At 54.3% G+C, this 20,745-nt stretch overlaps 1 protein-coding gene across 2 annotated transcripts in view; it reads left to right on the top strand.

Annotated features, from left to right (window-relative positions):
- LMO1 (LIM domain only 1) overlaps positions 1–5,997 on the top strand; it is a 40,112-nt gene extending 34,115 nt beyond the window's left edge. For both annotated transcript variants that reach the window (XM_082660574.1, XM_082660575.1), the window contains 3 exons: positions 737–950; positions 3,739–3,864; positions 5,661–5,997. In XM_082660574.1, coding sequence (XP_082516700.1) covers positions 737–950; positions 3,739–3,864; positions 5,661–5,766 — 446 coding nt within the window. In that variant the 3' untranslated portion in view covers positions 5,767–5,997. The remainder of the gene's footprint in view (positions 1–736; positions 951–3,738; positions 3,865–5,660) is intronic.
- The last annotated feature ends 14,748 nt before the right edge of the window (positions 5,998–20,745 follow it).

Raw genomic sequence — 20,745 nt, 5'->3', positions numbered from 1 at the left:
AGCACCGGCTCTAGGCACGCGGGCTTCAGTAGTTGCGGCGTGGGGGCTCAGTAGTTGCGGCGTGGGGGCTCAGTAGTTGTGGCTCGCAGGCTCTAGAGTGCAGGCTCAGCAGTTGTGGCGCACGGGCTCAGTTGCTCCGCGGCATGTGGGATCTTCCCGGACCAGGTATTGAACCCGTGTCCCCTGCATTGGCAGGCGGATTCTTAACCACTGCGCCACCGGGGAAGCCCTCACTTTCTTCTTGACGCCTCCGTAATCAAGAGGCTGTAGCCTGACGTGTTAGGTTAAAATGGTCAAGCACACAGCAGTGTGAGGAAGTCTTGAGGTGGCAAAAAGATCTGGGGGTTCTAGTGGACCCCAAGCCCGAGATTCCATTCTCAGGGCTGCCGAAAGAGCCAATGGATGGTGGCTGCATGAGGAGACCTACCGTGGATCCCACGGCACAGGGGGCAGTGGCTGGAAGGAGAGGAACAACTCAGGAGGCGGACCTGAGGACTAGCTGTGTGCCCTGCAGCAGAGCAGATGCGGGGCTCCCGCAGCTTCTGGAGGACCTTCACAGGGCAGGGGAGGAGGCCGTGCCATGCAGGCCACCCAGGGCGGGACCCAGGCCCAGGGGAGGCAGCTGCTGGGGAGACAGGGAGGGCTCCTGGAAGGGGGCAGCAGAGAGAAGCAGAGGGATGTACCCTGAGGTGGGAGCCGCAGGGCCCACCATGTCCATCTGTCTGTCCATCCGCAGGTATGCCGATGCTCTCCGTCCAGCCCAAAGGGAAGCAGAAGGGCTGCGCGGGCTGCAACCGCAAGATCAAAGACCGCTACCTGCTGAAGGCGCTGGACAAGTACTGGCACGAGGACTGCCTCAAGTGCGCCTGCTGTGACTGCCGCCTGGGCGAGGTGGGCTCCACGCTCTACACCAAGGCCAACCTCATCCTGTGCCGGCGCGACTACCTGAGGTGGGCGGCCTCCCACCCCATCCGCCCCCCAGCCCTTCTGCTCAGAAAGCCCCATCCTCCAAGGCTGGCACCGCTCTGCCCTGCTCTAGCCCCAGCATCCTGCCTGCACTCATCCCCGCCCCTGCCCTGCCCCTTGGACTCAGTGCCCAGCACGGGTCCTGGGCGGGCACATCTGTTACCATTGGGCACCCAAGAGAAGCTTCCCGAGGGCACCGGTGTGGCTCTGGCCCTGCCTTTGCCAGGTGCTTTTGACCCACCCCGTCCCTGAAATCTGGGAAGGGACGCCCTGGAGGGGCTTCCAGGAGCAGGTGGGGAAGCTCTGACTTCCCTGGGCCCCTCTGGCCTGACGGTCTCCTTCTCAATCTCCCCAGGGCCCAGCTCCCCATCTTCCAGGTGGGCCCTGGGATTAAACACCCCCACGCCTGGGGAGCCTGGTAGGTAGCCAGACCCTAGAAGAGCTGCTGATGCTGGAACTTAAAGACCTGGGTTTGAACTAGTCCTGAACCTCTTCCCCCACCTCAGGTTACCCCTCTGTGAATGGTGAAAAGACTACCGCTTCCCCTCCTGGCATTCCTCAGAGCTCTGACCCACCCTCCTCCACAACCTGGATCCTGTTCCCCGGGGCTCCTCCTCCCCAGTTAACCCTCCCTCAGGCCATCTATGACATCAGCAAGGCTGGAAGGAGGCCACAAAGCAGGGGCCTGGCTGAGACCCAACATCTGCATTTGGCTCCCATGCAGGCTGCTGGGTGGCGGCAGGGCCTTGCGGGGAAAGAAGGCCCATCGCATTAATTAGTAGGTCACGGCCAGGCTTCTTGGGGCTCCCTCTGCTCAGGACTGGGCATGTCGGGGGGTAGGGGGGGAGGGCGGGGTCATCAGCAGAGGCTCCCCTATTTCCCCGAAGAGCCTAAGATTTACCTGCCTGCACCTTCTCTTTTAACTTCTGCCTTTGCAGGAGTATTTTTTTTTTTTAAGTGGTGCTATAAACCAGGATGTGTGACTCAGTGCTCCTGACTGGGGCTGGAGGAGAGATGCTGAGGCCAGGAGGAGGGGTTAAGTATGCTTCTGGGGACTCACCCCTCGGCAAACTGGAAGGGGTCTCCGGGTCTGGAGGTTTAGGACATCACCTGGGGGCTGAACCTACCAGGTTGAGGGGAGGTGACAGACCATCTGACGAGTCCACAGGACCTGGAGAGGGACGACCACAGTACAGGATGGGCTCATCTACAGAGCTGATGCGCCCCCAAGCATCCTGGGCCCTGCCAGCTACCGGAGCCTGAAGGTATTCTCCCGGACGCTGGCAGAGGCTCAGGAATGACTTCGGGGCCAGGTGGGCCAGTGGGCCGGGGTGGACGTGGGTGCGGGGCTTCCTTGAGCTGCTCAGCCCCTGAGAATGGCTGTCCAGAGCCTGCCTCTCTGCAGTCACTTCTCATTGGACTGGTGGCCAGAAAGGCCCCTCTTGGCAAGCAGATGCTGTTGGCCCGGCCTTTGTCTGCCTTAATCTGAGCCACCAGGCAGCTCAGGCTGATGAATAATGGAGCCAAGCTCATCTGCAGGCGCCCGCGCTTGAGCTGGACAAATCAGGGATTAGAGGGCCTCCCGCCCGCCTCTCAGCCCCCTTGCCTCACTTGGGGCTTGCGCTGCCAGTCTGCAGAGCAGAGGCCTGGCTGGCTCAGACCCCTGGAACATTCAGCCAAGGACTGGCCTACATGGGGAAGGAGTGAGTTCCCCATCCTTAGAGCTTTGCAACCAGCAGCTAAGAGGAGGGGTGCCTGCCCCAAAGAGGCGTTGTACCAGTTGGCCTTGGGACTTCCTTTTGGCATCAGTCCTGTTTTAGAAGCACCTTTGAACAGGATCATCTAGTCCAGCCTTCCCATTTTAAAGAAGGATAAACTGAGGTTCAAGAAAAGGGAGTTAGGGCTTCCCTGGTGGCGCAGTGGTTGAGAGTCCGCCTGCCGATGCAGGGGACACGGGTTCGTGCCCCAGTCCGGGAGGATCCCACATGCCGCGGAGCGGCTGGGCCCGTGAGCCATGGCTGCTGAGCCTGCGCGTCCGGAGCCTGTGCTCCACAACGGGAGAGGCCACGACAGTGAGAGGCCCGCGTACCGCAAAAAAAAAAAAAAAAAAAAAAAAGGGAGTTAGGCAAGTCACACCATGAGTTGGTAGCAGAAAGACCACCCCATAGGGTTGTTGTCAAGATTAAATGAGTTGATCTTTGGAGAGTCCTTAGAACAGTGCCTGGCACATAGCAAACGCTACATAGGCATTAACTAAAGGGGCTGTGACTGAGAGGTTACGGTTTTCACAACAAGCTTGTGAAGAATGCATTATGGTCCCCATTTTACGGTTGAAATAAATGAGGCTCAGAGAGACTCGGTAACTTGCCTGAGGACACACAGCCCATGATCAGCAGACTGTCTCTAAATTCAGGCTTGTGTGAGTCTGGAGTCCTTGCTCAGGGCCCAGCCCAGTGTTCTTCCGGTGACCTCAGGTGCTTGAGGGACCCCAGTGGAAGCCTGGGAGGGGGCATTGTCAGTGAAGCCGGGGGACGGGCAGTGTCAGCCCACACCTGGGTCCCCAGAGTCTCCTTCCTGGGGGAATGCGCCAATTTCTCTGAAGCCTTCTCTCTTAGCAGAATCTAGACACTGTCACCTGTGCTCCTTCCCTCTTGCCCAGGCCCACCTGCTGAACCAGGGGGAGGGCAGGTGGGGCCCTGGATGGAGGCAACTCCCCTGCCCCCCACACCACCCCAACAGGTGCCTGAGCCCTCTGCACCCTTCCCTCTGCAGGCTCTTCGGCACCACAGGAAACTGCGCTGCCTGCAGCAAGCTGATTCCAGCCTTCGAGATGGTGATGCGGGCCCGGGACAATGTATATCACCTCGACTGCTTCGCCTGCCAGCTCTGCAACCAGAGGTGAGTGCTGGCCCGTAACAGACCCAACACACTCAGCAGACCCCAGCCGACACCTGCTGCCACAGACCAGGAGTGCCATGGAGGCATGCATGCAAATGCGGGTTCTGTGTGTGCATGTTGTTGTGAGCATGTATGTTCATGCGTGTGTTTTATGTACACCTGAGCCCTGTAGCCAAATGTGTGCTCTCCGATACCGCATGTACATGTTTGTGGAGTACAAGCTCTGTGCAAATGTAATGGACGGGGCCATGCATGAGCTGTGTGCAGTGTGTGTAGTGTCCATGCATTTATTTTTTTTATATATTTATTATTTATTTTTGGCTGCATTGGGTCTTCATTGCTGCGCACAGGCTTTCTCTAGTTGTGGCGAGTGGGGGCTCTTCGTTGCGGTGCGCGGGCTTCTCATTGTGGTGGCTTCTTTTCGTTGCAGAGCCCTGGCTCTAGGCACATGGGCTTCAGTGGTTGTGGCATGTGGGCTCAGTAGTTGTGGCTTGCGGGCTCTAGAGTGCAGACTCAGTAGTTGCGGCACACAGGCTTAGTTGCTCCGCGGCATATGGGATCTTCCCGGACCAGGGCTCGAACCCGTGTCCCCTGCATTGGCAGGTGGATTCTTAACCACTGCGCCACCAGAGGAGTCCCATGCATGTATTGTGCATGCATGTTTTAAACGTGTGCACACAAGGGTTCTGGATGCATGTCCTGTGCCGTGTGTGTGTGCTACATGCAGGAGCACGCATGGACATTCCAGCGAAAAAGGGTTCCCAGACCTGGAGGGTGAAATCCCCTTGGGGAACGGTCACTCATTTCTGTGATTCTGGTTCCAGCCCAGCCTTGTTTCTGGTCTTTTGGCCCCTACTTTGTGCCCCAAGCCCCATGGGAGACCCTAGGGACCTAAGGAGCCAGAGCGCTTCAACCCTGGCTGGGGGCCGGGCCCCAGAAGGCAGGCCCTTTTCTCAGGAGCCCCCAGGTGAGGAAGGAGTTCATACAAGTGTTCCCAGAGAGTGAGGTCCAGAGGGACCTGCAGGGAGTACTGGTTTGGCTGGGGCTCTGCCCAGACCTACTGCCGGAAGGGCTCGGTGAAGTTGCAGCGCCACCTGGTGGTTGAAGTGGGATCTGCTGGGACTGAGCCTGTGACCCTGGGGTCCCACTACAGGCCTCAGACACCCTGGGCACGTCTTTGTGGGAAGGGCTGAGTCCTCCAGCGCTTGAGGAGGACCGAGAGGGGCAGAGAGGCAAAGCAGGGCCTTCTTTGGGTTCGAGGGAAGATGATGGGACAGCGTCACCTCCTCCTGGAAGGATGTTCCCGGAAACCCACAGATCCTGTTTAGAGGAAGAGTGCCCTTCCCTGAGCCGTTTCCTTAAGCTGGGGAGGGGAACAGAGGGTTGGAAAAGCCAGCCGTTTTATCCCTTCCTCGTGCTCCGTCTCTGCCTCTCTCCTTCCCTCTCCTCCGTTGGTCTTCTCCTATTTCTTTGTTCCTCCTCCCTTTCTCCCTCTCTGGCACTGAGGTACATTATTTCTACACCTGCCCTCCGACCCCAGCCCCGCTCCCACCTCCACAGGAGCTCTGACTATGTGGAAGGGCTGTGGCCCGGGCTTATCTGTGTGTCTTACGCCCCAGGCTGCAGGGCCTGGCCGAGAGACTTTCAGGGATCCCCTCTGGAAAGCTCGAGGAGCAGGCTCCCCGGGACCTCACTTCCCACACATCCACTTCCTGGGCCGGGCGGGGTCCTGTCTGGAGCCGTCACCGTCCACTGGGACCCCTCCATGGCCTCTCTCTCCTGCTTGGATTTTCCAGATTTTGTGTGGGAGACAAATTCTTCCTGAAGAACAACATGATCTTGTGTCAGATGGACTATGAGGAGGGGCAACTCAATGGCACCTTTGAGCCCCAGGTTCAGTGACGCCCGGCGCCTGGCCGCCCGGCCCGTCCGTCCGTCCGCCCGCCTGCCCACCCGCCCGGCTGGCCAGCCGCTCTCCTGCCGATTACAGCTCCTCTGTCCTCGATGGGAGGAAGGGCCCTTCCTCCAGCGCCGCCCGTCTGTGTGTGACCCCTCCTGGGGCCAGGCTGGGCCTGTACAGTCTGTCTTCTGTATATAAATGGGAACATTTATTTTATGAGAAATGTAATGCGATTTTATTACTGGCGTGGATTAAACTTATGAATGTTTCCGGGGAGGTTATTCTGCATTGATCACATGACTGACACAGACCTGGGGCCCCTCCCCTTGGCTTGGGAGTAAAACAAGACCTCCCCTTGGTCCTTGGTGGTGGTGGTGGGGGGTGCCTGGGGCTCTAGTGTATGCCGTTGCCGGCAGGGTGGCTCCAGGTGGGCTTTGGCGGGAACAAGCTGGAGGGCAGGGGACAACCCCAAGCACCCCCTGAGCCAGAAGGTGGGGCTAGGGTGTCCTCCCCCTCCCCTGGCAGAGCATATATCCTGGCCCCCGAGATGAAAACCTCCCTTCCCTGGGCTCCTGTGTTACATCCACCATTGAAACCCCCCAGACTGCCCAGACAGGGACCCAGCTCTGGTCTGCCTCCATGGTAGGACCCCAAATCCTGAGCTCCCTGCTGTGGGAGCACCATTCTTAAACCCCTCTTAACCTTCATGGGGACGGACAGCATTTGCTGTCTCTTCCTTACAGCCTGGGCCCAACCTGGGGCCTGCCTTTCTGCTCCCCTGGATGAGTGAGAACAATTCTGTTTCCCTGTTAACTCAGCCCACGCAGGCGGGAGGTTTTCGTTCATTCCGTCGGCAAATCTGTCTGTCTCAGCCCTGCGCTGCAAGTACCAGACACAGGGATGAATCATGGACTGGACACAGTCCGTGCCCTTGAGGAGAAGGGGGAAAGCCAGGAAAACAAACAGAGCACATCAAGGTGAGGACGAACACCACACCACGGGGAGACCTGGGACAGGCTGGTTCCCTCCAGCAGACATGGGACCATGTGTGACGACTGCAGAGTCAGACAAGTCGACAGACACACAGTCAGACACATACGTGTACTGGCAAGCAGGAGAGATGGACACACAAGTAGATGGATGTGTAGGCAGAGATAGGTAGGGACAGACAGAACGCCGGCAGGTACTGAGGCTGGAAGGCAGCCAGACATCCAGCGGCTGAGCTAGGCTCACCCCGGGCAGCAGGGATGCTGTCTTGGTCGTGGCTGAACCCGTAGTGCCGAGCACATAGCCTGGAACTGAAAAGGTATCACTGAACAGTATTAAAAAGAGAGGCTCCTTGGGTCCAAAACCTGAACAGAGAAGGCTATATGGACAGGCTCCCCTGACCATCAGGCCACTCACTCCTCCTTCCCCAGGGACGGTTTTTATCCTGGCCACAGACCAGAGCCCAGATGGAGTCAGCCTCATCCTCTGCCTGCTCCTGGGCAGGGAACTGGCTGCCTGGGCGAAGCGGGGATGCGCTGCCATCTCACGTCACCTGCTCCCGGGCCTGCTCCTCCACTTGAGTGAAGCGGGAGGATGGCTGAGCTCTTATGGGCGCTTGGAGGAGGCTACGTCTCCAAGATACGGTTTTGTGGCCAGTGGCCCAGTCCGTGGGAAGGGATCTTTAGGGCCAAGGATCTTGGGGTAGGAGTTCTCTACTTTGGGGCTTCCACTTTCTATGAAGGAGCCGCACCCATGTACGTGAGAGAAAAGAGAGGCTGCAGTGGGTATATTTGAGTGAGTCTGGTGGGTATATTTGAGTGGGTCTGGTGAGACCAGGGAGCTGTCGTCTGTGTGTGACCATGTGAGATTGTGAATGGGTTTGAGCACATGAGCTTGAGGCTGGAGTCTGTAATGAGGGCTTTTTTTCTCGCTCAACATGAACATTATTTCCCTGGACTGTAGCAGAGCCCTCGATGCCAGGCCCTCCCTGGGCCCTTATGTCTAGGTTGGCTGTGCCCACCCCAAGGACCCAAGTCCTAACTTCGGAGTCTGCTGCAGATAAAGTTGTAACAAGTTAATTACATGGTTATCGAGAGATAACGGAGCCACTCGAATGCAGTTTCTGGGCAATTACAATTGTTTCCAACAGAGTTACCATATTGCAGCCATGAAATAACATGTCATTTTGCAGTAATTATGTAATTAACTTGTCTCACACTGTAGGTTGCACAACAATTAATTCGCTCACAATGAGATCGACTCAAAGTCAGGCAGCCGGGCTTTGAAAGCCCCCAGGAGCAGAGCTGGCCTTCTAAGATGACCCCAGCCCCACTCTGCTTGCCCCATACCTGGACAGGGTGCTTCCTCAGCCTAACATGGCATGGAACGTTCCAAGTTCAGCATCATGGCTCCACTTACTGCTGCCTCACCATCCTCATCCAGGAAATGGGGATGATCTGTGTCCTGGGACAGCCGCAAGGCTGAGATCTACACTGTGAAGTGCTGTGCTTACGTGAGCTGGGGTCACCATCCTGGATATCGTGAGGTCCTGAGTAGGAAACCCTTTGCACAGGAAGACCCATAGCAGTCCACAGCTTCCCCCAGGAAGAGGCCACACAGGCGTTGCCTCGGCAGGTGTAGAACCAATGGTAGGGGGGAGGGGAGAGAGCCAGAGAGGAGACCAATCTCTCTCTGTAGCAGGGCAACCAAGCTGGGGCTGGAATGGCTACTGGGGGCCAGGGATTATGCATCTGGAGAGGATTTGCAACCCCCAGAGGAAACCCAGGAAAAGCCTGACCTCCCCAGCCACTGTGTATGAGAAACTTGTTTAAGTGTAGGGCATGAATGGTCCTGACCTGGTTCTCCTTGAGGCCGTAGCTCACCACAGAGGATTGAAGTTGAGGACGCCAGGGAGCACTGAACGTGAACCATTAGAGGCTGTGGCAGCTCAAGCCTCAGCCTGGGGCTTGTGGGTAGTGGGGATGTGGAAAGCCTTGCACTAGCTATGCACAAGTCCCCTCCATCCCCAGCCGGCCCCTGGGACCCCATCTCCCCACCTGCTTTCCTCAGTGCCCTGGTGTCAGAGATACTCTAACAAGGGGCCTGGGACCCATGGAACATGACACCTGCTTATGCCCCCGCTCCTTGGTCTGAAGCTGGACCACATCGTCTGTGTTTGGAAAGGAGTTGGATTCTAACCTTGACACTGCTGCAGGGCCCATCCTGGAATCTCGTATGGGTCCTCTTCTCCTGGGCCTGGTCCCAGAAACCATGCCCCATATCATGAGACATGTAGGAGCCACGGGTGGAATCCACGTGAAATTCCTGCCTGGGAAGTCTCACCTCTACATGGAGGTAACTGCTCTCGCCCTTAAAGCTGTCAGAGATAGTCAAGGCCAGACTAAACCTGGCACTGAGTGATCTCCAGCACCACCCATCTGCGGGTGCTGCCACCAGGTGAGGGTAGGTTAAGGGAAGATGCTTTGTAGCTGTGACTGTGCGTCACTCTTGGTGAAAGTTCCAGTGAGAGAATTCTGTCAGTCTGCAAGTCAGTATTTAGCTCTATGTTACCTCCCAAACTCTAATTAGCTAAAAATGAATGAATAAAGATGAGCTGATACGAAGGTAAGTTGGTCCAGAAAAATACTTGATCAAGATTGGTTTATCATGAAAAAATGATCAGATGACCCAAACACACACACACACACACACACGTGCACGCGCCCACACACACACACACACACGTGCGTGCGTGCGCGCAGGCACACACACAGCTAAAATCCAGAAAAGAGTGCTGGTTCATCAGCACCTCATGAGCAAACCTCATCTCTGCTCCTGGCCCCTGGGGAAGACTCTCATACTGCTTTAACCCAGCAAAGGTAGCAACCTCCTACCCCCAGACACGAGGTTGAAGGGTGTCCAGATCTCTTCAGACTCTTGGTACCTCCAGAGTAGATTGTTCCTGAACTCCCTCCTGTTGGGGCCATTTTCCGTCACCCAGCAATAGCCCCTCCAACCAGTGGGTCTGCCCACAACCTAGCGACACCTCTCTGTTTCTGCTGCCATGTTGAGCCCTGAGGCTCCAGTGAGGCCACACTCACCCACTCTCCCCTCGGGGCTGGGTCCAGTGCTCACATGATAAGTTTCACATCAAACTTCTTTCCACCATGTGGTTTTTCCCTTTCACCACCTTCACCCCCTTCTTGGATCAGGGGACATCCCTTGCTGGGGCTCCTTCCACCTGGGTTAGACCCTCATGACCCTCGCTAGGGGCTCAGGGCCGCACCTAGGAAGGGGAACGCCATTGCTGCTCAAGGCATTCATCAGGGGTGCAGGGCAGAGGTGAGAGGCACTTTACTATGAAACTGCTGTAGCAGGAAGAGGGAGAAGCTGGGCCAGGCCTCAGAAAGGAGGGAGAGAAATTAGCTTTTAAAACCTATTTCCAGTGGGGGAAATAACACCTGGATTCAAATATTCTGGACTCTACAAAATGGTTTTTATTCTGGGTCAGCATCCGTCTTTCTGAGAATTGATGGAAACCCTCTGTGCTGCTGGGTTCCCCAAAACACTGGTTTCTCCCTCTCTCCAGACCCCAGGCTGCACACCTACCCAAGGCTTCCAGTAGGTGCTGCCTAGACCCCGATTCTCTGAACTCACATGCTCGGAGCCCAAGACAAGCAGCCCAGTCCCAAGTCTATCCCACTGGCACTGGGTTTGGCAGAGATTATGGCCTTTGAAGGGAAAGCGTGAGTCCCTCGGGGGCTCAGGTGCCCTTTGGCTGCCTGTGGCACCCAGGTTGGAGGTCTGCATCCCCCCATTCCCCTGCCTTCTTTGCAGGCACAACCAGATTCCAGAGGAGAGCTGGGCCAGGGGCTCTTCCCTCAGCTTGACTTACAGACTCACACCTCCTGGGTCTGCTCTGTGAGCAGTGGGAAGCCCTGTGGTGGCCAGAGTTCCCTATAGTTCTGGACGGCAGGTACACTGTTGTCTTCCAGAGTCTGAGGTACTAAAGGGACTGAGGCAGTTCCCAGGCCACACCTCTCGTTCTGCCTGGTCTCCTGCTGCACTTGGGGACCACGGGAGCTCTCCCCACAGGGGGCCAAAGGCTTCCCCCAAATGACCCAGGTTCCCCTTCTCCCACCTCCCTCCGCATCTGCCAGCACAGATCAGGGACCACTTACCTGAGACAGAGGAACACAGAGACAGGGAGAGGTGAGGGAGGGAATGAGAGGCGGGGAAGGGAGGGAGGAAAGGAGAGAGTGAGGAAAGGGAGGAGAAAGGGGACGTGGGAGAGATGAGACAGAGGGCAGGAGAGAAGGGAGAGAGAGTGGGCAAAGAGTCTGGGAAGAATCTTCTAACTGCAGGGAAGGCGTGGGGTGAGGGCAACCATGGTGGCAAAGGGCAGTGTGGCATGGTGGTGGGCAGTGTGGCATGGTGGTGGGCAGTGTGGCATGGTGGTGGCATGTGGCTCAGGGGCCAGATTACGTGGGTTCTGATCATAGCTCCTCTGCGTGGCAGCTGTACAGCCTTGGGCAGCTTACCTACTCCCATCTTACAGATGAGGAGTTTTCTTGTCCTTACAAGCGGCGTGTTGATGGTACCTACTTCTCAGGGCTGCCTTGAACATTAGCTGAGTCGTCACATGGACAGCACATACTCACAACTGCGACTGGCTCATGGTAAACAACAGAACATGTAGTTACTGCTGGAACATTCACTATATACAGCCAGGTCTAGGTCCACTTGTTCTGAGGCCTGGGACCCTCCCACAGGAGGCCTGGGCTCCCCACAGCAGCCTCTAACTGCACCCCACAGGCTGTTCCTGGGCATTGGTGTGTGCTTTCTGGAAAGGGCACTGCACCCTGGGACCAGTGTGGGACAAACTCCGTGGGCTTTCATAAGTAAAAACATGCCTAACCCACTTGAGCCACTTGTAACTCTATTAGGGAAGTGCTATTTTTATCACCCCCATTGCTATGGGTGCTATTATTATCCCCATCCCCATTTCACCGTTGAAGAAACTGAGGCTCAAAGAGCCATTCTACTTAGTAATAGAACCTCGATCTGAATTCAGACCTGTTCTAACTCCAGATTCCATACAGGTAATTCTCATGTGAAATGGACACCTAGAGGCAGCCCTGTGCAGTGGAAGGATCTAGGAGTGCACAGTAGCTTTTACCCATGACAGAGCCCCTGGACCCCCTGCCCCACCACTGTTTCTCACTACAAACCATCCCCCAACTGAGAGCTTGTTTCTTGGGTAAGGAGGGCCCTTGGGCACTTCTGTCCCTTATTGCACATCCTAACTGAGCCTGTCACTGGCCCTGGCCTAAGCTGGGTGCTGAGTGGGATGAGCAATTCCAGATGATGGAGTCAGAGGCAGTGCAAGGTTGGAGCGGTGGTGGGACTCCAGGCAGCTCATCCAGTCCCCGGGCTGGAGGTTTCTCAGTCATCCAATCGCTGGGCTGGAGGTTTCTCAGTCATCCAATCGCTGGGCTGGAGGTTTCTCAGTCATCCAATCGCTGGGCTGGAGTTTTCTCAGTCATCCAGTCCCTTGACTGGAGGTTTCTCAGTCATCCAATCCCTGAGCTGGAGGTTTCTCAGGGAGGCAGTCCCCAGTGCATCATCATTCATTCAGTCAGGGAACCAGCCTGCCAGCCAGTGAGCAGACATGAATCAAGTGTCTGCTACATGCCAGGCATGGTGCTGGGTGCAGAGGAATGGAAATGCCAGTGGAGAAGGCAGACAGGGTCCTTCTCTGTGTGTAGTTTACAGCCAGCCTAGTGGGGGAGACAGATGATAAACAAATAGATCAATAACAAGCTAAATATAGTTCTGAAGAGCTAGAGGGCGGCCTACTTTAGACAGAGTGGGAAGGAATGACCTTTTCTAGCCCATTCTTATGGACCATCTTAATCAAAGGGCTCACTTTGGGGGAATTGAGGACCAGAGAGGAAGCAACGGCTAGGGCACACTGTAGGCAGCCTGGTCTGGAAGTCTGACCTCCTGGCCCTCAGCCTGGCCCAGGGCTCTGTCTCCTGCATCCTGAGACCTGCGTTCCAGCCAAGGATCCTACTTGGGCACCCAGTGCATGGAGGAGAGAAAGCATCACTCAGCCCTGACGCCTGCTCGCTGCTTCTCTTCCTTTGTTTTCCAGGTTAACAAGAAATAGTTTTCCTTAAAATACCAAGAAACTGGGCTTGGGATCTTGGCTGCCATCACAGGTCTCCCTGCCCCATAATACCACTAACTTGGGACGTGTCGACTGGACCCATGGCTTCTGGGGGATTCTAGCCTGCTTGTTCTGAACACCTGGAATTACTACCCTCCACAGAGGAGGCATCAAGAAAGTAGGTTTCTCTGCAGACTCTGCAGGACCAGTTTTCCAGGGAAAAAGAAGATTTGCTGTAAAAGCAGGAATTGGCAATGCACAGAGGGCCACGGGACAATGGGACTAGCATGACCAATCCTCCTTTTTCTCTTCTCCAGACCTCACCGCCCTCAGCCTGGCTGGTCTCTTCTGAGGGGCGGAGGTCCAGGTTGAGGCTCAGCCTCAGGGTTTCTAATGGACTGTCCTGGCCCAGAGAGGGACCAAGGCAGGTGGGTTTCTCTTAGCTGTGCATCACAGAGCTGAGGCTGGGGACTCCTGCGGCTGCCAACAGTGCACCCCATCAGGTGTCCCCCGGAGGAAGGGTTGTTTTGTCTGGCTCCTGTGGACACCCCTCCTGCTTCATCCTGGCCTTTCATGCAGGGCCATGGATTTCCAGAATCCAGCTAACACCAGAGCCACTTGCTTCTAGGCTGGGGACGCCAGGCGACCATCCACCCCTACCCTCTCACAGTGAAGAACTGAGGGAGACTTGGCATAAAGTAGGGCTGGAGTGGACACTGGCTCCGTGAGGCTCAGGAGATCCTGGACCCCCTTCTCCAAGTTCCCACAGGCTGGCTGCCCCTCAGCCTGGGGCCCAGCTGGCCTGGCCTGGCCTTCATGCCCTCCCCTGCACCTGTCTTCTTATTTAGGGCCTGTTTGGAAGCTAATCCCTGTGTTCATTAAGTGACCCCTCCTCCCGCCCCTCTGCTTTCATTAGAAACAAGAGAGCTAATTACTAACTGCTCTGAGACCTCACCACAGGCCATTTTAGAGCTGATGTGGCCGGCCCTTAAAATGGGATTTAAAAATCTCATTTCCCTGTAATGAAGCGGGCTGCCCTTCCCTCCCTGTTAAGGCTAATTACTACCACTTCCCATCTACAGAGGGATCCTGTACCTTGTCCTCCCACCCAGCCTCAGGCTGTGGCTTTTTACAGAAGCCTCCCGGCTGTTGGGCAGTGGAAGCATCAGGAAGCATCATCAGAGGATCCTCTCCCTCCAGGCACATGCCCCGGTGAGTTCAGGAAGGCTGAGCTTGGAGGAGACTGGGCAGGATGGGCCCGAACTGGTAGGGTTGGATGAAGAGAGAGTGTTGAGGAGAAGGGGTAAAGGGAAAACCAGTGCTGAACTGTGGGCATCGTCCCCTCCGGAGCTTCAAAATTTCCCTGCTTAAAGGCAAGACTTGAACAGGCCCTGTAGAAGGGAGAATGGGATTAGGGCTGTGGAGCTCCCTGGAGCTCTCCATGGTCCTGAACTTTTTGAGGCCGAGCTCTTTGGTCCTCAATCAGCCGCAGAGCGGAAAGCGTGGTGGAAAGCACCTCCAAGTATTACGATGTGGGCTTCGCCTGGAAGACAGGAGCTCACTGCCTCCAGAAGCAGCTGGATTCTAAGGGAGGCCCCTGTTTAGGCGCCTCTACCTCCAGGAAATGATGCCAACAGCGCCCGTCATTGTGACCTGTCTTCTTCCCCTCTGCCTCCTGTCTGGGACATGCAAGGTGGAAAAACCAAACTAAAAAAGGGCAATCTTTTTTTTTTTTTTTTTTTTTGGCCATACTACGTGGCTTGCGGGATTAGTTCCCCGACCAGGGATTAAACCCGGCCCCCCTGCAGTCAAAGCACAGAGTCCTAACCACTGGACCGCCAGAGAATTCCCAAGGGGCAGTCTTCATTTTGTCATATGTGTAAGTTTGTTTCATTTCAAAACTACAATTTTCTTTTGCACTTTAGATATTGTATTTATTTTAAGCATATAGGGTGATGCCCTAACATGTTTCCTTAATTTAGGGCCTCTAACTTGGGCTCCCAACTCCATCTGGCTCTGCTCCCCTGTGTTCACTGGGGGATTTGCTACGTAATCCTAGAGGTCCCTCCCCTCCTACATTCTGGGAGCCCTTGAGTCCCCTGTCAAAGGACATGTGGTGGTAGGCTGTTACTGCATGCTGTCTTCCCAGCCCCACCAGCAGTAGATGTCCACCAGTGTTTAGCCCATAACCTGTTAGAGTGGGAATATAAGAAGAAAAGTGGCATGGCCTGTCCTGCTGGGGACCCCCAAGCCTCCACAGTGCAAGCCCTACCTCAGGCCAAGCAGGGGTCAGACTGGCTTTTCTCTTGTGACCCTCACCACCAGCAGCACTTTGAAGAGTGAAGCATCGTATTCCTAACCCCCCATCCTCTGCTCTACCAGTCCTGTACACCTTCAAGCTTCACCTTCTGATTTTTGCAGGAAAACAGGCAAGGCTAAAAGCTCCACACAGAGGAAGGGGCGCAGATCCCAGGGTACCGCAGTACATGTAAATTCCGGGCTCCTGACCCCGCCTGGGTGATGAGTGGATCCCCGTTACACTTCTGGTTGCCTTTATTCCCTAAAGGAATACTCACATTTCTACCTACCCCCGCTGCTCATCAGTATCCCCTTTGTCCAGCAAAATAATGCCCTTAGGCCTGAAGAGACTTTAGAGGCAGGATATCAAGAGCCCCTTGTTCCCTGTGGACCGTCTACATTCCTGAGGTCACAGACCTGTACCCTCTGGGAACTTATCCACCCAACAGCGCAAATGACAACTCCCCATAATGGAAATGTCTCTGCTTATTAAAGCCATGTCCCCTCCATTGCTGTATTTGTCTCACAACCTCCCTGGGAGAGCACAGGTTCATATGCCCATTTTACAGGTGAGGAAATAAAAGACATTGTAATGTGGCCAAGTGGTGCAGAGGAGGGAATAGAAGTCAGCTCTTCTGTATCTTGGGGCAGGACGCCTGCTCTGTGGTTCCTCAGGCATGCGTCATCAATATAAGCCATCCACAGTGAGGATGAATGAATGAGTATCATGTTGTGAGAGCTCTGAAGAGGAGGTGTGGTAAAAAAATATCTGAGAGGAGGTGGATGCAGAGTTGCTTCTTACAGAAAGAATAGCTAGAAATATTAGGGAAGCCCTTACAGGTACAGGGGGAAGTTGACTGGTTGAGACAGAAGACGGGACATGGGGAGGTAGAATGTGTTTGGAGTTGACATGGGAGACAAGAAATTAAGAAGAGTTTAAGCCTTTATGTACAAGGCAATAGAGAGCCATGATAGGTTCCTGAGCAGGACACATGGTGCATAGGGAAGTAGGCTAGAAGTAGAGAGCAGTTCACAGAGATACTGGATGGTCTCTGGCTTGTGGAACAAAGCACATGATCCGGGGCAGGGGGTGCCCTTGACTGGGGAGGACTCTGAGGTCTGATAGACCAGAAGTGTTCAACAGGTGGCAGAGTTCAGCACCGTGGGGTGATATTTTTAAACACTGCCTCTCCCGAGGGGTAATAATGCTAAGTGCAAGCAGAGATGATCTATCTCTTGGCTAAAAATTGGGCATGACATGGCCTAGGACAGAGTTCTGTGGCCGGTCGCCAGGCACCTCCTATCAGGCTCCCATTGTTTGGTCCTCTTTGGGGGCAGTTCTTCAAAGAGCTGAGTAGTACCATGTCACACAATTTTCCATGACAGGCACGGATGAGGTTGTGAAAGAATTTATCTGAAGTACAGACATCGCAAATCATCCCCGATAGCTGTCTAGTGACATAGGCAGAAAAGAGTGAGGTTAGTTTAACTCCTCCATCCATCCCTCCCTCTTTCCATTCCTCCTTCCATCCACTTTTCTATCTATCCAAGGCATGTTGAGCATCTAATATAGGCTAAGGCAAGAGAGATACAAAAGAAATGGAGCAAAGTCCCTGCCCTCAGGAACTCTCACAGAAAGGAAGGGCATCGGGAGCCAGCCAGTGACAAAGTCATAACTCAGAGTTGTTGGTGTCATGATAGAGCTTCAGAAAGAAGGGAGAGAAGGTGACTAACTCAGCCTGGCAAACAGGAGAGTTTCTGAGGAAAGGACACTTGAACCATCAAACAAGGGAGGATGAGCATAGCAGGCAGTGGGTAAAGGCCCAGAAGTGGGAGAGAGTGGGCTTGGGTGGAGGGTGTCCAGGAGCTCGGTGTGCCTGCAACACAGAACACAGAGGCCCCAGGGGAGAGTGGCCAGGCTGCTTGCAGGGGCCCTCGTGTCAGGCAGGGGAGATGGCCCTTTATCCTCGAAGCAACAGGGAAATGTCACAGCTTTGTAAATGGAACAAGGACATGATCAGATTTGTACTCTTTGAAAGATCACTCTGGGGTGATGTAAAGGGTGAAACAGAGGGAGCAGACACCAGGGGTGGGGACACCTGCACTTTCAGTTGCCCAGGTGAGAAGTGAGTTTTGCATAACTTGCTCCTCATGGGCCCCTGCTGGGATTTTTTATTTTTATACCCATTCAAAAACTATATACTAGAACCCTCCTGGGGATGCAGAGGTGAAATGCTCTACCTGCCATAGCCTCTCAGGTCTGCTTTTTTCCCTTTTCAGAAAACTCATCCTCCGGTATCTCCTCCCAAAGACTTTTACCCATGTTCTGCTCCTAGGGCTTCTGCAAGCACAGAGAATAAAATAGCCAAAGGAACGGTGTTCATATTGGGTAAACAATTTTTTATGAGTTGAGATGGACTGTGGCCACCTCCTCAGTACAACCCCCTGTTACCAGGGAAGACATTTGGGGCTTACAGAGAAAGGAATTGAGAATGGTGCCAATATCCCAAATGACTCAGGGGGGAGCATTTTCTGTGAATGGAGGAGCCTGTGAAAGCAGGATCGGAAATGAGTCAAACACTTCCTTAGTACAATAATTTCAGGTCATAATTATTGGAGAGAAATAAAAATCAGGTTATTAGGAGGAATATGCATTCCTCTGGTGAGAATCAGCTTTGTTGCAGTGGTGAGTTTCTCTTAGGTAAATCCAGGAAGAAGCAGTGTATGTCTGGTTGAGAGACTGAAGTAGAGTCAAAGATTGAACATCTTTTTCTCTCCCACAGGAACTAGGGAGCAGCTCCCTGAGACACCCTATATGGTGGACATTTGGTTGACTCCCAACCTCCATCCCACAGATGATCAGTCTTAATCAAAAGAGTACACCTGGCCCCTATTATTGGCCCAGAGTGAGTAGGTATACAAGTTGTCTTGAGGAAGCTCTGTTTGCCACTGGAAGCATCTTATGACCGCAAAGGAAACCAGCCTTAGAATGAAGCTGACACGCAGGAAGGCAGAATGGAGGAATCGAAACCCCTTTGTCCCTGACGGCTTCATTAAGCTGCTGGAAGTACATACTTGGGGCCCCCCCTATCTCTGGTGTCTTTATTCTTTGTGGCTCCTTTTCAAAACAATGAATCTGAACCTTGGAGGATAGGAGGTGTTGGGAGGAGTGGGACCCCTTGCTAAGAACCTATTGCCAGCTAGGCTGCATTAACACAATATAGTGTCTAAAATGTGGAAGGTGATGGGTTCACACTGCTGTCTCCTGGCCAGACCACCTCTGTGCTTTGGACATCGGAAAGGAGGTCCAGGATGGCAGGGAGAAGGGAGACCTTGCTAGATGAGGAGTTTGTTTGTTTGTTTTGTTTTTGTGGGTTTGTTTGTTTGTTTGTTTGCCGCACCAAGCGGCTTGCAGGATCTCAGTTCCCCGACCAGGTATCGAACCTGAGCCCCTGCGGTGGAAGCACAGAGTCCTAACCACTGGACCGCCCGGGAATTCCCAGCAACTGAGCTTGTTAACTACAGAAGAACAGCCTCCGGGCCATGGTGTTCCTGTCTGGAGAGTAGAGTCGTCAAAAGTGGTGTCTGGCAAAGTGGGGTTTGGTGTCTGGTGCTGTTACTTTCATCAGTGACCTTGCCTAGGTTACGTCACATGTCTGTGCCTCAAAATCTCACTTACCTCACAGGGATATTAGGAAGACTAAATGAGGTGGTGCATAATAGGCCCCTAGTACTGTGTGTGGCACATAGTAGTTCCTCAATTAACGTTAGATATGATTATGATTATTGCTGTTATTAGCTGAATGGTTGTCATGCGGACAGGGAGATTCGGGGTGGGGTGTTAGAGGAGCATGCAGACTCCATACAAGGATGACTCTTTTTTTTTTTTTTTTTTTTTTTTTGCGGTACGCGGGCCTCTCACTGCTGTGGCCTCTCCCAGTGCGGAGCACAGGCTCTGGACGTGCAGGCTCAGCAGCCATGGCTCACGGGCCCAGACGCTCCACAGCATGTGGGATCTTTCCGGACCGGGGCACGAACCCGTGTCCCAGGCATCAGCAGGCGGACCCTCAACCACTGCGCCACCAGGGAAGCCCAAGGATGACTCTTATTATTAAAGCTTCCCTTCCCTGGAGACTGAATGACCCCCCTCCCCAACTCTAAGAGCCACCTCCAGTTCTTGGACAGACTTTTGGGGTCCCTTCCACAACTTTTGCACTTGGTGGGGATGCCCATGACATCTGTCAGGCTGTCTGCTGTGACTTTATTCCAGCCCAGAGGAAAGGAAATGGGCAGATGGCATGATCCCAGCCAGTGTCTGCACAGGCGGATGCAAGACCTTCTTCCTGACTCATCTCTCTGCTCAGAAAGCCCTCAGAATCCCCCTTTCTGAACACAAGCAGCAGGATAGGGACAGGGACGAGGGCAGGAAGAGGTGGCTTAATAAAAAATCCCAATAAAACTCTGCAGCCCCTGGTGGCCAGGGGCAGATCCTGGGTATAAGCCTTCCTTAGACCCACCCACGGGGGGACCCTGACTAATATTCCTGGAGCCTCTGTCTGCCCCCGGCTTCATTAATGATTCTGAAGGGGGCTGAGATGTCCAGCGGGGCTCCGCAGTGCTGCCTGACGATATTGCTGAGCCCTCCATGTAAGCCCCACTCCAGCACACATACCCCGCCCCCCATTCCAGACCCTCTGCTGAGGAATGGGTTTGATTCAATCAGCCATTGGCCTGTGGGACCGCCTGAGTCAACTTATGGGCAGATGCCGGCTCCAGGGAGTCACACAGCCCTGGCGTGGAATTTGGAGAAGGCTTATTAAAGAACAGCAGAGAGATGCTGGGATGGGGTTCTGTTCCCTCAGAGCAACCAGACCCAGGTAGGCTCCAGCTAGGGAAGGGCAGGTGGGAGCCGAGGTAGAGCCCACAAGGGATGCTGCTCTGCTCGTCAGAGCTGGCCTCCCTGCTGGGAGTTCTGGGTGGGACAAGCTTGGATCTTGTCCCCTCTACCTACCCCTAATACAAAGCGCAATGCTTTAAGGAGTCTGGGCTGCAAAAAGCAAAGTCTGGCCAGTCTGAAGACAGCTAGACAAAGGCCTGGTGCGGGACCGCACAGAGTACCTCGGCCCTCAGCTGCCTATAAAAGGGAGGAAAGGAGTGCGGACGTTGCAGTTCAGCTTAAAAAACAAACCTGTGAAACAGAACCAGCAGCCCCTCCCCTTCCCCCTCTCTGCAGCATTAGCAGGAGGGGCTGAAAACATTTGTTCAGAGAGAGAGAGAGGCGGGAGGTGGGTGGGGGGGACCCTAAGTGCTTCTGCTTCCTTTTTTTTGCCAAATCATGCAGAAGATGCTGGCAGCTGCGAAGATTCAATTATGCACAATGTGAAAAATCATTTACAAAAATAATGGCACTCGAAAAAAATGGCCTCTCCAGAAATGGCGTGGAACAATAAATCCGTTAATTAGCTAATTAATATTCAATTGGGGTCAGTGGGCTTAATAGAACCTTTCTTGGAGACCCAAGAAA

Source organism: Grampus griseus (genome assembly GCF_964374135.1).
Source record: "Grampus griseus genome assembly, chromosome: 8".
Lineage (NCBI taxonomy): Eukaryota > Metazoa > Chordata > Mammalia > Artiodactyla > Delphinidae > Grampus > Grampus griseus.
Note: the sequence above shows the minus strand (reverse complement) of the source record. Positions and strands in the feature narration are given on the sequence as shown.